The sequence below is a fragment of the Heterocephalus glaber genome, unplaced genomic scaffold (genome assembly GCF_053883595.1).
Source record: "Heterocephalus glaber isolate CG9 unplaced genomic scaffold, H.glaber_assembly_v1.0 deba00001004, whole genome shotgun sequence".
In the NCBI taxonomy this organism is placed as follows: domain Eukaryota; kingdom Metazoa; phylum Chordata; class Mammalia; order Rodentia; family Bathyergidae; genus Heterocephalus; species Heterocephalus glaber.
In genome coordinates this window covers 7906484-7919519 of record NW_028258179.1, presented here as the reverse complement: position 1 = coordinate 7919519, position 13036 = coordinate 7906484, and the positions used below count along the sequence as shown (strand labels likewise).

Sequence of the window (13036 nt, the reverse complement as noted above, 5' to 3'; positions counted from 1 at the left end):
TTTGCCTCCCCTAAATTGTTTTTTTTTTCTCCCAGGACCAGGTTTTCTGTTGATCTTTCACATTTCTACAGTGGGTCCCAGCAAACATGCTGGCTGTCCACTAGTATTCATGGGTAGGAGCTCGCGGGTCAACAGGGCAGATGGAGGGGTTTTCTCTTGGAACCGCGCCCCAAGGAGAAGGCTGGCTGTGGCTCTGAGCAGGTGTGTGGCTGCTGAAGAGCGTGGGTCTCTGGGCAGGCTGCATGTTTCAGTCACGCAGCTCATGGCGGAGCTGTCCTGCTTTCCACTGCACAGTGCAGAGGCTTGAGCCTCCCAGTCTCTATTTTCCCTTCAAGCATCGGCACCCGCAGCAGGGGCTCTGTTGCTCCCGGGCCCGTCCCTTTCCCTCTCGGGGCTCACCCTGAGTGCAGAGGCCTGCTCTCTTTCTGGGCCCGGTGGCAGGGATGCCCTTGGCCTTATCTTCCTGCAGGGTCCCTTGGCCTTGGTGACACAATCTACCCCTTCACACCTCCTGAATGAAGCCTGGGGCTCCCCACCCGCACTGCAGCCTCTCTGCTCTGACCCAAAGCCAGCCCTGGGCTCAGTTATCATTAGAGAAGGCTGTTATTTTGACAATGTGTTTTTCTTCCTCTTTCCCAAGGTCATGGCAAAAAATGACATCAAGATCACCACATTTCTAGCATTCCAGTGTGTGACACACAGTCATTATTTCAAGACTGTCAAACCATGTCCCAATACTATGAATAACACGACACCCCCTCCCTCCCACCAGTAATCTTCCATCCAATGCTCCTTCGTCTCCTTAACACCACCAGCCAGAGTGATGGCCCTGGTGTGCTTACCTCTGGGCTCTCCCTCCCCTGGGAGAGGCAGGCTCCCCGAGGACAGTCTTGTGCTACTCCTGCCCCCCAATCCACAGAGCATTAATCAAGGGTCGACACACAGGAGACTCAGTAATAATGGGAAATGAATGATGGAGGAGGCAAAGCAATAAGGTATCCAAATCATTAAACTGGTTGGTAGAAATGAAAACTCAACACTGACATATAGTCAGGCGTTATAATATTTGTTTGGAATGACTGTATGCTTGAAAACATGAAAGAAGCATCCAAATAGCTATTCCAACTAACAGGAGTTTAGTGAGATGGCAGGATACACAAAATACAAAACTAGGAGCTTTCTTACATGGTGCCACTTAGATGATATAATAGACCCCCACCCAATATTAGCCTCATAATACACCCAAAATTGTAAACTACCAGAAGAGATTAATAAGATACATGTATGGTCTAAACAAAAGAAAACACTAAACTTTACTGAGGATTATAAAATAAATCTACACATTGGGGAAGAAACTCAACCTAGTAAAGATGTCAGTTCCTTCATAATAGATAGCTTAAAAGCAATTGCCAATTAAGGTCAAAATGAGATTATTTGGTTGTTATTCTGAAATTTATTTAAAAAAAGAGCAGTAGCCAAGAGAAACTGAGTGGCAAAAGAAAAATTAAACTGCTATGCTACCAGATATAAACTGAATCATGACTCTAAGACAGTGCGGTAAATCTAGGGAAGGGTAGACACTGTGGAGATGGCAGGCCATCGTACATCTACAACAGGCAAGACTGTGTGGAGACAGCAATGGAACAGTCACAAGCCCAGAAACACAGCCAATTGGATTAAACAATTTGATTGTGCAGTAAAGGAAACACACAGAATTAACAGAGGAAAACAGAGGTTGACAGAGAAGGGACAACTGGCAGTTTTCTTATATTTGCTGTCACACACACCAAACTCAAGGCAATTAAAGGTGGATTAGAGGTTAATTATATTGAAAAGAGAGGAGGTACCAATAATAAAACTGTAAAACCTAGACATATACATGTACTAATCTGACCTTGGAATTAAAGGCTTTCCAAAGAGCTTAAGAAAGCACAGAAATAAAAGTATAAGACTTATGATTTGATTATATATGAAAAAGGGGAAAAAAACTATGTCATGTTTAAAAAGCAAATAATAAATTAGGGAAATATTTGAAAAAACATTTATATTCTAAATATACAAAAAGTTTTTACATATCAAAAAGACAATCTTTTTATTTTTGGTACCAGGGGTCAAGCTCAGGACCTTGTGCTTGCGAAGCAGGCGCTGGAACCAGTGAGCTAAATTCCCGGCCCTTACATATCAAAAAGAAAAAGACAAGTGCTGAGTGATACAGTGGGCAAAGAATACATGTTCATGATCGCGACATACAAGTCATGACAGCATATGAGATGCTCACCCTCACCACTGATTAAAGAAATCCTAGCAGACAAAGCATGTGGAATTTTTATCAGATTAGCACAGCTTCTAAGCATGATACCTAAAAGCAGAGCCAGCGAGGGTGTAGGATGAAATGGGTACTCACAGTATGGATGGATGGGTATTTTATTAACATCTTTCTAGAAGTATACTTAGAGTTATGTGTTCAGAACCTTAGAATGGTTCACTTACACTAGGTCACTCTATGGAGACTTCCTCTATAGCGACAGTAGGTGTTATGCACCAAGATTTAGGTACATTTACCATAAGGGAAGACGTGAAACGTAGACTTGATTCAATAACATTTAGATAAGAAAAGGAATTTTTACAAAAGCGAGCATAAAGAGAAACAAACATCTCCAGTTAACCTAGAACCCTATCAAAACAAAACTCCCCCAAAATAGCAGAATTCAAGAGTCGAGAGCAAAGAACAAGGTTAAGTAAGATATTAAATTTTGGAGAAAGGAGCTCTGAAATAACTATTATCTGTTTCTAGTTAAACGTCTATCACTTAAACATAGTATCAATTTATTTGACATTAAATTTGTGGTGTTGGGTGGAATTCCTCACAAGAGATGCATTTATGCATAATGATTTCGAACACAGGAAATTCAATTTTCCCAATTTCACAGCATTTAGTGTCCCACCCCTGCCTTGGGCTTGCAAGCTGAGGAGTGGACTGACCACTCAGGTGCGAGCTACCGCCTGAGGCTCCACCCATTCTTTGGGACGCACCAGTTGACTGCCTCAGTTGGCCAAGGGAAGAGGCCACTTCCCTAGCATAGGGCCACAAGGTCTTTCCTTTCCCGCAGTGGACCGTGCTAGAACGTCACCCCCTCTTCTCTGTCCCTACTTGACACCCAAAGAGTAGAGGGAGGCAACCAGGCTTTTTATTCAAGAGTAATTTGGTTGAGAGGTGGAAAGATTCCCTGGCAAACTGAAGGTCTGGCCAGGAAAAAGGGATTTTAATCACATCCCAAACCCTTTCCTTCACCCAATACCAAGGGTCTGGTAGAGGCTGAAGCTCACTTCCTTGAGAGAGGTCTTTGACAGATGCCCCACCATGGATACGGTATGGGGTACACAGGGTTTTGTATTTTCTGATTGTAATGAAACCTTTCATTTTCCTCAGGGAAACACAAGAACCTCAAGATCAAGAAATTCAAAGTCCTATGCTTAAGCATTCAATGCTTCTTCAACTCTTCAGTGCTGCTCCTTTAGCTCCAGGCCCAACAAATTTCTACTCTTTCTTCACACTCAGCGCAGGCGAAGCCCTGGTGGCCTCCCTCCTGCTGCCCTGGGCTGCACCTGCCCGGCTGTTGCTCTCCCCACAGGAGGCTGAGTCGCCTGTGGCCGGGAGGGACTGTCTCTTTGGGATCTGTGGCCCCGCGGCTCAGGACAGTGGCGGGGACACATTAGAAACTCAACACACGGCTCCATTTACCGTTCCACAGTGCATACGCACTTCAAAACATCACGCTGCACGTGATGAATACATAATATTTTAAAAGTTAAAAAATAAACGCAATGGTGTTACAGTTCCTTACTGTGTCCCAGGATTTCTGGATTTTGCAAGTAACTTTTTTAAGGGTACTGAGGATTGAACTCAGGGCCTTCACACTGAGCTACAGTCCCAGGCCTTTCTTTATTTTTCCATTTTGAGACGGGTTCTTGCTACGCTGCCTAGGTGGGGCTTGAACTTTGGATCCCCCTGCCACAGCCTCCCAGAGTGCTAGGATTACAGGTGTGTGCCACCACGCTTAGCTATGTTTTTTTTTAAATAAAAAGGAAACTCAATGAACGTTTGTTGACTCTAATGAATAAATGGATAGCAGTGACGTAATGGATTAGGAGGGGGTGAGTGATGAGTTACAGGGAGGCTCTAAGGTGCCCGCTACACTCAGGAATCCTGGAGGTCAGGGTTTCCATGGCCACAGAACAAACAATTCCTGGAAGGAAGGCGGGAGAGAAGCAAAGGACTTTCTGCTGGAGAAGTAATGAGAATTCTGGAAGGGCTCCCATGGCTGAAGGAGCCTCAGCATGCTCGTGGGGGCTCGCCCGGGCCTGCACCTCCGCCCCCGCACAGAGTCACTCCGAGCCAATGCCACACACACCGCTGCACAGATACTTAGATGAGAATTAACGGTGACACTGAGTGGCCGGCAACTTTGCAGAGGCCAGGGACGTCTACACACACCACGCTCTGAAAAAACACTCTCTTAACCCTGCGTGGAAAGCCATCCTACAAAGCTGCATTAGAGATGACAAACGGCAGTTAAAATACAAAACCGACGGTATTTAAATCTCAGAGGTCACAGGGCTGTCTTTAAATCTTGCTCTAAGTAGTTTCCCCACTTTCCTAGTTACCGGAAACAGGCAAATCCTCGGTACTTTAAAAACGAATTCCTATTTCTCTGAAGGCCCACAGATACCCAGCCCACGTGTAAAACTCTGCTCTCTCCCGCCCCAGCCTGGGAAAGTGAGGTCTGTGTAGCTGTGACTCAAAGCTCCACCCTTCGCTTGCTGGCACTCACGGGACCCGGGGACATAGAGGAGACACCGGCCACAGAAGGGTGAGGTTCCCAGGCCTTCATCTATGGCTGGTGGCTGTGGTCTCCACAGAGCCTCCACATTTTGAGCCTGTCGCCAAGCCATACCATCTACTGCCGCTGCTGTACTCGACTCCTCGGGCGTCCGCTGCCAGCTTACCTGAATTTGGTGAGATGTGTAAACTGCTCACGTCCTTGGACAAGCCATTGGTTTTGGGACTGGAGATGGGCGCGCAGGCCGACGTGGCTCGGGGTGGCCTCTTCCCTGGGACTTTCACAGTGGTTCTCAGGAGGTCAATCTCTTTACCGTGAACATTCTGCATGTAATCCTGTTCAAAATGTTAAACATCCAAGACAGATTAAAAAGAGGACCTCTACAACCCAGGACGAAAGTTTCTATCAGATGGCATGGGCTGTAATCCTGTGACCCTTCCACTGTGGAGAGCACTTGGGAAATGATGAGGTTTGTATCTGCACGGCGTGGGGGGGCATCACCATTATGTTTAAGTAAAGTTTCGTGACTATGTCCCAGGCTAACCCGGGACTGGAAACACAGGGGGTTGTGGCAGAGGATTCACTTATGAGGGTTAGAAAATACAATGGACCCTTGACTTACACACTCAATTCGTTCCCAAGGGCTGGCTGTAACTCAAGTTGTTCAGTGAGGGCTCAGGCTCCTCTACAGCCCTCAGAGTCTCTTTCCTGTACACGGGCAGATCTCAGTGTCCTTACAGAGACCCTGGCCCAGGATTTCTCAGTGAACCCCACACAGGAGAGGATGCTGTCATGTTCCGTCCAGAACTCTGTAAGGGTTAGATCTGTATCTGAGACCATCTGGAAGCACAAGTGGCCAGCATTTGGGTCGTAACTCAAGACTCTGTTCCTAAGTTAAAACTAAAATTCCAGTCTTAACCCAAGTTGTTTGTATATCAGGCCAGTTGTAACTCGAGGGTCCACTGTATGTGCACACATAAAATCCTACTTTTTGAATTCTTGCTTTTTAGATGGCACGTCCAAAGCTGAGCTCTTCCTGTGGATCCTGTATAATATTCCATGGAGTGCAAAACCATGTCATCATCACCTTCCCGTCTCAGCTGGGCAGGCCATTAAACCTCTAGGTCAGGCTGAAGCTGTGGGTGGGGATTCAGATACAACCACACGCAAAGGTCCATTGTGCAATGAACGAGCGTGCCAGGGACGTGTGGTGCAGTACAGGAAACGCAGCACATCCACGGGAGGATTTGTGAAAGCGGGAGGTTGAAAAGAATGTGCACTCTGTGGCTCTTGAGCACTATGCTTCTCCAAGCAGTTCACACACTGTATTCCCAAAGATTCCTTGCCCGTGCCTAGGAGGCGAGTGACTTATCAGAGGGAAGCCCAGGTAGGCAGAAATGCAGGTCTTCTAACTCAGCAGGGAGCAAAACACTCCCTGAGAACTGGCTGATGGTAGGGAGAGGTGAGAGATGAAAGCAACAGCCCCAAGGGACCATGGTCTGACACCTCTGAAACCATGAACCACAATAAACCTTTCTTATTTATTAAGTTGATTATCTCAGGTACATTTTGCCATAGTGACAGAAAGCTGACTAATACAGCAACTGAGAGCCAGAGTGAAGGGACTGTTGGTAAATCTGGAGCTACTGACCCTTTAAAGTGTCAGTTTTTTGTATTGAGCCTTCTGGTCTGTGGACACAATATTTTATGCACACTGGCCAAATTAACTGATACGACACGGGACAAAAAGGATGTATTCTAAATCACTCTTTGGGTAAAGAACATTTCAAGGGCTTTAGTTCCAGGCAGATTCTTGGTGGATTTCTTTTAGGTTCTAAAACCCAGAAGTCTGTATTTGCTGTAGAAGATTAAGGTGAGTGTAGGTGCTGGGTGTGAGGGGCCCAGGCATGCTGGAGAAGTGAGTGTGGTAAAACGATGCAGAGAGAACTAGACCTGAGCTCAGGGCAAGGGTGGAGGCCCCAGTCTGCAGGATGAGGAAAGTCGGACAAAGTACTGAGAAGGCTGTAGGGGTCCAGGCAGGGAGGTCAAGTGAAGGCTCCGCTGGCTCCAGGGAACAAGGTGATCATTTCTTAACTCAATGCGGGACAGTTTTCAGGTTCCCACCAGTAAAGGGAGTTAGGAGAAGGCTGCTCTTCATCAACATTCAGGATGTTTGCTAACAGCAGAAACGGCTCAATAGGATCCCCCAGGCCAAGATTCCAATTCAGGGGAAAGGTCCCCAGGCGTGGTTCATGGCATTTCTGGTGCAGCCTGGAGCAAGGGCTCAGGCCTCGCCTTACAGCCCAGCAAAGAAGGAAATGTGCCAGACTGCATGCCAGTGGAGCGGGACCCATCAGCGGAGGAAGGCAGGGAGGGACCTGGCAAGGTAGGGCACAGCCATGTGGGAGACGGGAATACAGAGCCCTGGGAGGGCCACCAGGCACTGTGTTGGGAGAAGGTGGCCCAGGGTCCTGGGGACTTCCTGAGGACAGACCCCAAATAGCCAACTCGGTGTTGAACCAAAGCTCAAAAAGCCAAGGTTGGAGCCAGGAAGAGGAGCCTCCATGGGGGAGAAGGGATTGACCTGTGCTCAGCTGAGACCTGCAGGGTGGGGTCTGTAGCAAGGCACAGAGCCTCCCTATGTCCACAGGGGAGCCAGCTGGGGCTGGCCACCACCATGTGGCGGAGAGTCCACCTGAATGTGGGGAAGCAGAAGGTCTCTGGGGTGGGAACAGCAAATGGGATGGAAAAGCTCCTGAGGGTAGAATCGGCACCTGTGACAAGATAGACGTCTGTCTCCACAAAATGTAATCGCCTAGGGAAAGGCTGGTTTTGACAGGATGTGGACCAAAGATGGGAAAGAGGAAGGTGATCACTACACCAGACTGCAGGATAAGGGAGGGTGGAGAAATGCAGGGGCCCTCAGGACCAAGCTCAGCACTGGGGACAGCAAGTGAACTCCACGGAAGAGAAGAAATCAACTTCGGTCAGTGCAGGTTATTTAAAAGAAAGATTGCTCTTAAGCCTCTTTAATTTACTTCCACTAATATCCACCCGAAATATGCAACCCCAAGTTTCAAAACCAAAGTTAATGCTTGTAAATAATGAATCCCTCCTTGGATAGTTACTCCTTTAAAAATATCAACTTGCTATAACTTTCTCCTTTAATGCCAATTCTTAACAAATTAAAATACAATAACAGGAGTGTAATTGAGCATTTATTGCTTATGAGCTCTAAAATGAGGCTAATCAGAGAGTGACTAAGCCTCAGCGTGGGCTCTTTTAATAGGCGTGTTTTAACGTACAATACCAGGATATTTTATTTAACATTATTATAGAAATGTACTGAGTGTCTGCTCCCTGGATCTGCACACACCAAGGGAAGACATTCATCTTGAGCTCAGCATGGGCTGGGCGACTGTTTTCCTGCCGAATTAGGTGCTGAAAGTTCTGAAGAGCTGCCTCTAAAGAGCCCGAATATCAATCTGGGACTTCTATACTTCTAGCCACTAAAAAAAAAATGCTAGACGCTTACAAAGTGTGATTCCCAAGGCATAAAAGCCCTCCAACCTGGCGCTTCATAAACAGGTGGAACAGGGAGACACATGGGCCCATGGCTTCTAGTTTCTCCCAAGAGAAACCGCGCGCACCGAGTGGCCTGCTTTGGAAAGGACTCATCCTTTTCATCTCTCCCCCAGCTTGGTACTCCAGGAATGAAAGCTGCAGCCACTAAACAATGTCCGGTCCTCAGAAGTGGGATGTGTGGACCCCATGGGTCTGAGGTAGGGACCTCCCTGGGTAAAAGAAAGACAGCAAGCTTGATTTTGATATGCAAATACCACAGATACTACCCTTCTCAGTGTTAGTTGTAGAAAATGCTGATCAAAGATAAAAGAGGAAAAAACCCTTTAACAAGGCGTGAGGGTAATTCAAAGCCAAGTACTTTTAAACAGCACTTAACAAGTCCCTGGGGCCCACTCAAGAGCCAGGCCCCCCAGAGGTGCCATCTCCTGCCCCTCAACAGCTTGAAAAAGTAGTAATTGCAAACCTATTTGCATTTTTCTTGTCAAGTTGTCCACGCTCATCACGTGGATTAGTTTTTCCAAGCAGGCGCCGGTGCAAAGGGACCCGTTCCGAATGCGCCAACAGCTCGGTAACCGCGCCTCCCCGTCCCCCTGCACCCCGGCTCCTGCACCTTTGCCATCCCTTGTTTTTTACATTTCGCTCCTAATTATGTTGCATCTATTGCCGTACACTTAATTAGCTGCATTAATGTGATTTCTTTTCACATAGTCAAGCAATTAAGAGCTATGATTGAGTTTCATTCAATTAGCCTCAACAAACATGCTAATTGATGTCCCAGATGCAAATGAGGTGCAATGAGAGAAACCTGCTAGCAATTGAGAGCCGTGTCAGAGACCCAGGGCTTTCAGCTTGCTGACAGAAGCACAGCTTAACTGAGCTCCCGCCTTCTTCGGGCTGCCTTAGGAGAGGGACAGGCAGCCATTAGCGCCGTGCGGTACCATACCCGGGCATCCTGACGTGGAGAATTAATTTCTTTGCTGCTGCACAGCGCTGTCTCAAAACTTCACAGTTATGGGTTCCCAGGACTGGAAGGTTAGCAACTGGGTAACACTTCGCTCCAGAAAGAAGAGCACTACGGAGTCCTCATCAATGTCTGCTAGGTTACTGAGAAACAAACAAGAATTCTCCCCAAAACTGTGGAGCAACCGTGGCCATCCTGGAGCCCTCCGTGTGCGTGATGGCCTGGATGGGTCTCAGTAAATGGGGAGTTCATCTTCGTCAGCTCTGGGGCCTCTGGCACTGGAGTTAAGCTCCAAACACAGCCATCCATCAATAGTCCCTAAAAATACTCTTACTATATTGATTCTCACAGCCTTGCATCCAGAGGTTACCTTTGGCTGTCTGGTGAAAGATGGTGTGCTGATGTGTTTGTAGGGGGATCAAAAGCAGTTAACAAGATCTTCAAGCTAAACTGAAATGCACAGACTCTATGATTGGCATCTCAAAACTGGATCTTCAGAAAACTACACAAGGCTTTGGAAATCACAGCTCTTAAAATCTACTCTTCAAATGGATACCATGTAATTAACATACTCCAGTTTTACATATACTGTACTTTTTTTCTTTCAGCACTGGGAATTGAACACAGGACCTTGGCTTGCCAGGCAGGTGTGGAATCACTGAGTTAAATCCCCAGCCCCATATACTGTAATTTTAAAAAGAATTAAGAGCTTTCCTTTTTTCTTTCCTTTTTTATTGTTTTGCAGTACTAGGGGAAAGAACCTGGGGCATTTATCACTGAGCTACATCTGTAGCCCTTTTTAAACTTTTAAATTTTGAGACAGAGTTTCACTAATTTGCCCAGGCAGGCCTGCCTGAGTGCTGGGATTTATGATTAAATGCTTTACAAAATATGAAAGACTTTGTGCCAATCAAGTTATCCAAATACATTCTGCTTTCTAATATATGTTTGATAACTTTAATATTTATATCTGCAGGGGTGAGGATTTAGCTCAGTGGTGCCGCCTCCTGGCTTGCAAGCTTAAGGTCCTGAGTTCGATCCCCGGTACAAAAAAAAAAAAAATTACATCTGCAGAGGATTCTAATATATTATGCCCAAAGCAGGCTGTAAAGAGTTAACCCCATGGTTGGCTTGGTTTGAGAAGTGAGACTGGCCAAAGCCTACATGCAAAAGTCAGAGTAACTCACACCCAAATTTTGTTCCCACAACTAAAACCTTCTGACTAGAAGGAGAATGTTCTGACCATATATTTTGTCTATTTTGTTCCTAATTTGAGAACGTTTTGTCTTGCCCTTTATGACCCTTGTTTACATTAATTTCCATAGAAACTATCTTGCCTTTACTCTAATTGACGGCCAACAAAAGTCAGTGCCTGGGACTGGTCAGGGCCTTTGTTGGTTGCACTGGCATTGGTCATCCTGGCAACCTGCTTTTTCTCCTAGTTCTTTCTCTTAGGGTATTTATTTCTTAGGCCTGCATCTGCATACTGGGCAGGTGTGGACTAGAGACTTACTGCAGGAGTCTCTGGCAACTGGCACCCAAACATGGGGCTTGAACCACGAGCAACCACTTGCTCAGTGAGGCTACTCAGAATAAAAAGAAAAAGAAAAAAAAAAAAAGAATCGATGATTCAGTGCATTTCACATCAAGATAAAAAAGTTCAAACATGAAGGAAAACCCCAAAAAAGAGGCAGGTGCTTCAGATGCAAGAAGGTAGTAAAGTTAGTAAGCTGGGACTAAAACATGGGGTAATCACTTTTGGCCCAAGCTGGCCCACAGTGTTGAAATATGTGATGTTTTATGTTAGATAACTCTTCAGACATGCTGTAATTTATTTTGTGCCATAGCCAATCTGAGTTTTTTGTCTTTTCATAATTTAGTTTAGCAATCTTCAAAGCAGGATTGTCAACACCCTATCAGGGAATTTATGAAGTAAAAGCCATTTTCGCAACCATTTTAAGACATTCTTGGCCTTGGTAGCACTACGTTGAATTTTATTTTGATGTTTAAAAAGTGATGGGCATGGCAGAAATGCTGGTGCCCCAGCATGGATCAGGGTGTAGACCCAAATTAACCCTCGTCATCACTGCATTATTCACTGTAATGCTCTTTAAGTAAAAATAAACTGAAACAGTTGCACTCATACGTTCTTAATGAAGAACAACAAAAGCTACTTGATTTTCAAAATTTCAGCCCTTGAATGCACGTCCTTTTAATTTTCTGAGTGCCAACACAGGAAGTGTGCAGGAAGCCTTTCTTCTGGGGCCTGGAAGCTGGAGGCAAGTTGCTGAGGGGCACGTTGGGATTGTCTGAGTTGCCAGCTCAACTATCCACTCTTGGTAGAACAATGTTTTCACTTGAATGAATTGATATGCTACACACAGACTTACTGGGAGTAATTGGTAAATGTATTCTTGAAAGATGAACAAAGTAAGCCCTAAAAAGAAAACAGCTAACAGTTTTATTGGCCAATGATGAAATTTGAGCTTTCTCACAAAAATGAGAATTTTATTAACTTGTGTGTCTTGTAGCTATGAGCTCGACACCTTCCAAATACTTGGCAACTTTCCTGAAAAGATTGGTGGTGATATGAATAAATGTAATATTTGGATATTATATGATGAAAAGTGCTCCCATCTGGAAATCTGCACAGCTCATTTAAAAAATTTTGTTTTTTGAAGAAGTGGCCTATGCATGATGTCACATGCTTGGACACATGTGGCTGGGCATGCGTGGAGAAAACATGCAGGGAAGAGTAAAGTGCAAACCAGTTCTTTACTAAACTATGGGCTTTAATGCAGAATAGAAGGAAAAATGTAGTGATACGGTTTCAGAGTCCACAATGCGTTCTTGTGTTTTCGGACACATGCTGGGCCTTGGAGTAGAATGCAAGAGGAATAGTCACAATTATCTGAAATGGCTACTGAAATACTTCTCCTTCTTCTACAATGTAGATCTGTGTAAGTAGAGATTTTCTTCACATACTTGAATCAAAACATGTACTGTAACAGACTCAAGCAGATATGAGAATCCAGTGCTCATTGCAAGCTTGGTATCAAACAAAACTAAAAAAATGTACAATAATACAAGTTTTGTCATAATTTTCTTTTGCTTTGTAAACCATACTTTTCATAAAAATACGCACACTGACATACAGTGGGTGGCTACTTGTGTTCAATGAATTATATCAGCATTTTAAATTTGGTTCAGTTTGAATTTCTAATATGAAAAATATTAACAGACAGAATCCCATAAACAGAAGTTCTTTGGGGTTCCTCCATAATGTTGAAGAAGATAAAGGTGGCCTGAGCCCGGAGGTTTGGGAACCAGAAAGCTAGGTTAATATTCAGACACCTGCCAGTGGCTTTGTGTGTGACTTGATGCACACGGCTGGGTCCTTGCAAAGACAATGTAACTGCATTCCACAGTTGTTTGTCTTTTCCTAGAGGGGAAAAAACCAACTCATTATTCTCCATTTTCATTACATCTCATGAATGTCTGGGTTCAAAAATGAAGGAGTGTTTCATTAAGTTCTATTTTTAAAAAGTTTCACTTCTGGGCTAAAAAAAAAAAAAGTCCGTAAGAGAAGCCATTGTTAGATGTGCTGCTATTTCTAAATGCCATTTAATATTATTTTCAAAGGAAACTA

At 45.0% G+C, this 13036-nt stretch overlaps 1 protein-coding gene across 9 annotated transcripts in view; it reads right to left on the bottom strand.

Annotated features, from left to right (window-relative positions):
• Agap1 (ArfGAP with GTPase domain, ankyrin repeat and PH domain 1) overlaps window positions 1-13036 on the bottom strand; it is a 483149-nt gene that overhangs the window by 154011 nt on the left and 316102 nt on the right. For all 9 annotated transcript variants that reach the window (XR_015450541.1, XM_004868376.4, XM_004868378.4 and 6 more), the window contains one exon: window positions 5008-5176. Coding sequence is in view for 8 of the 9 variants with exons in the window: in XM_004868376.4 (XP_004868433.1) it covers window positions 5008-5176 (169 nt within the window). In the remaining variant the exon portion in view is untranslated. The remainder of the gene's footprint in view (window positions 1-5007; window positions 5177-13036) is intronic.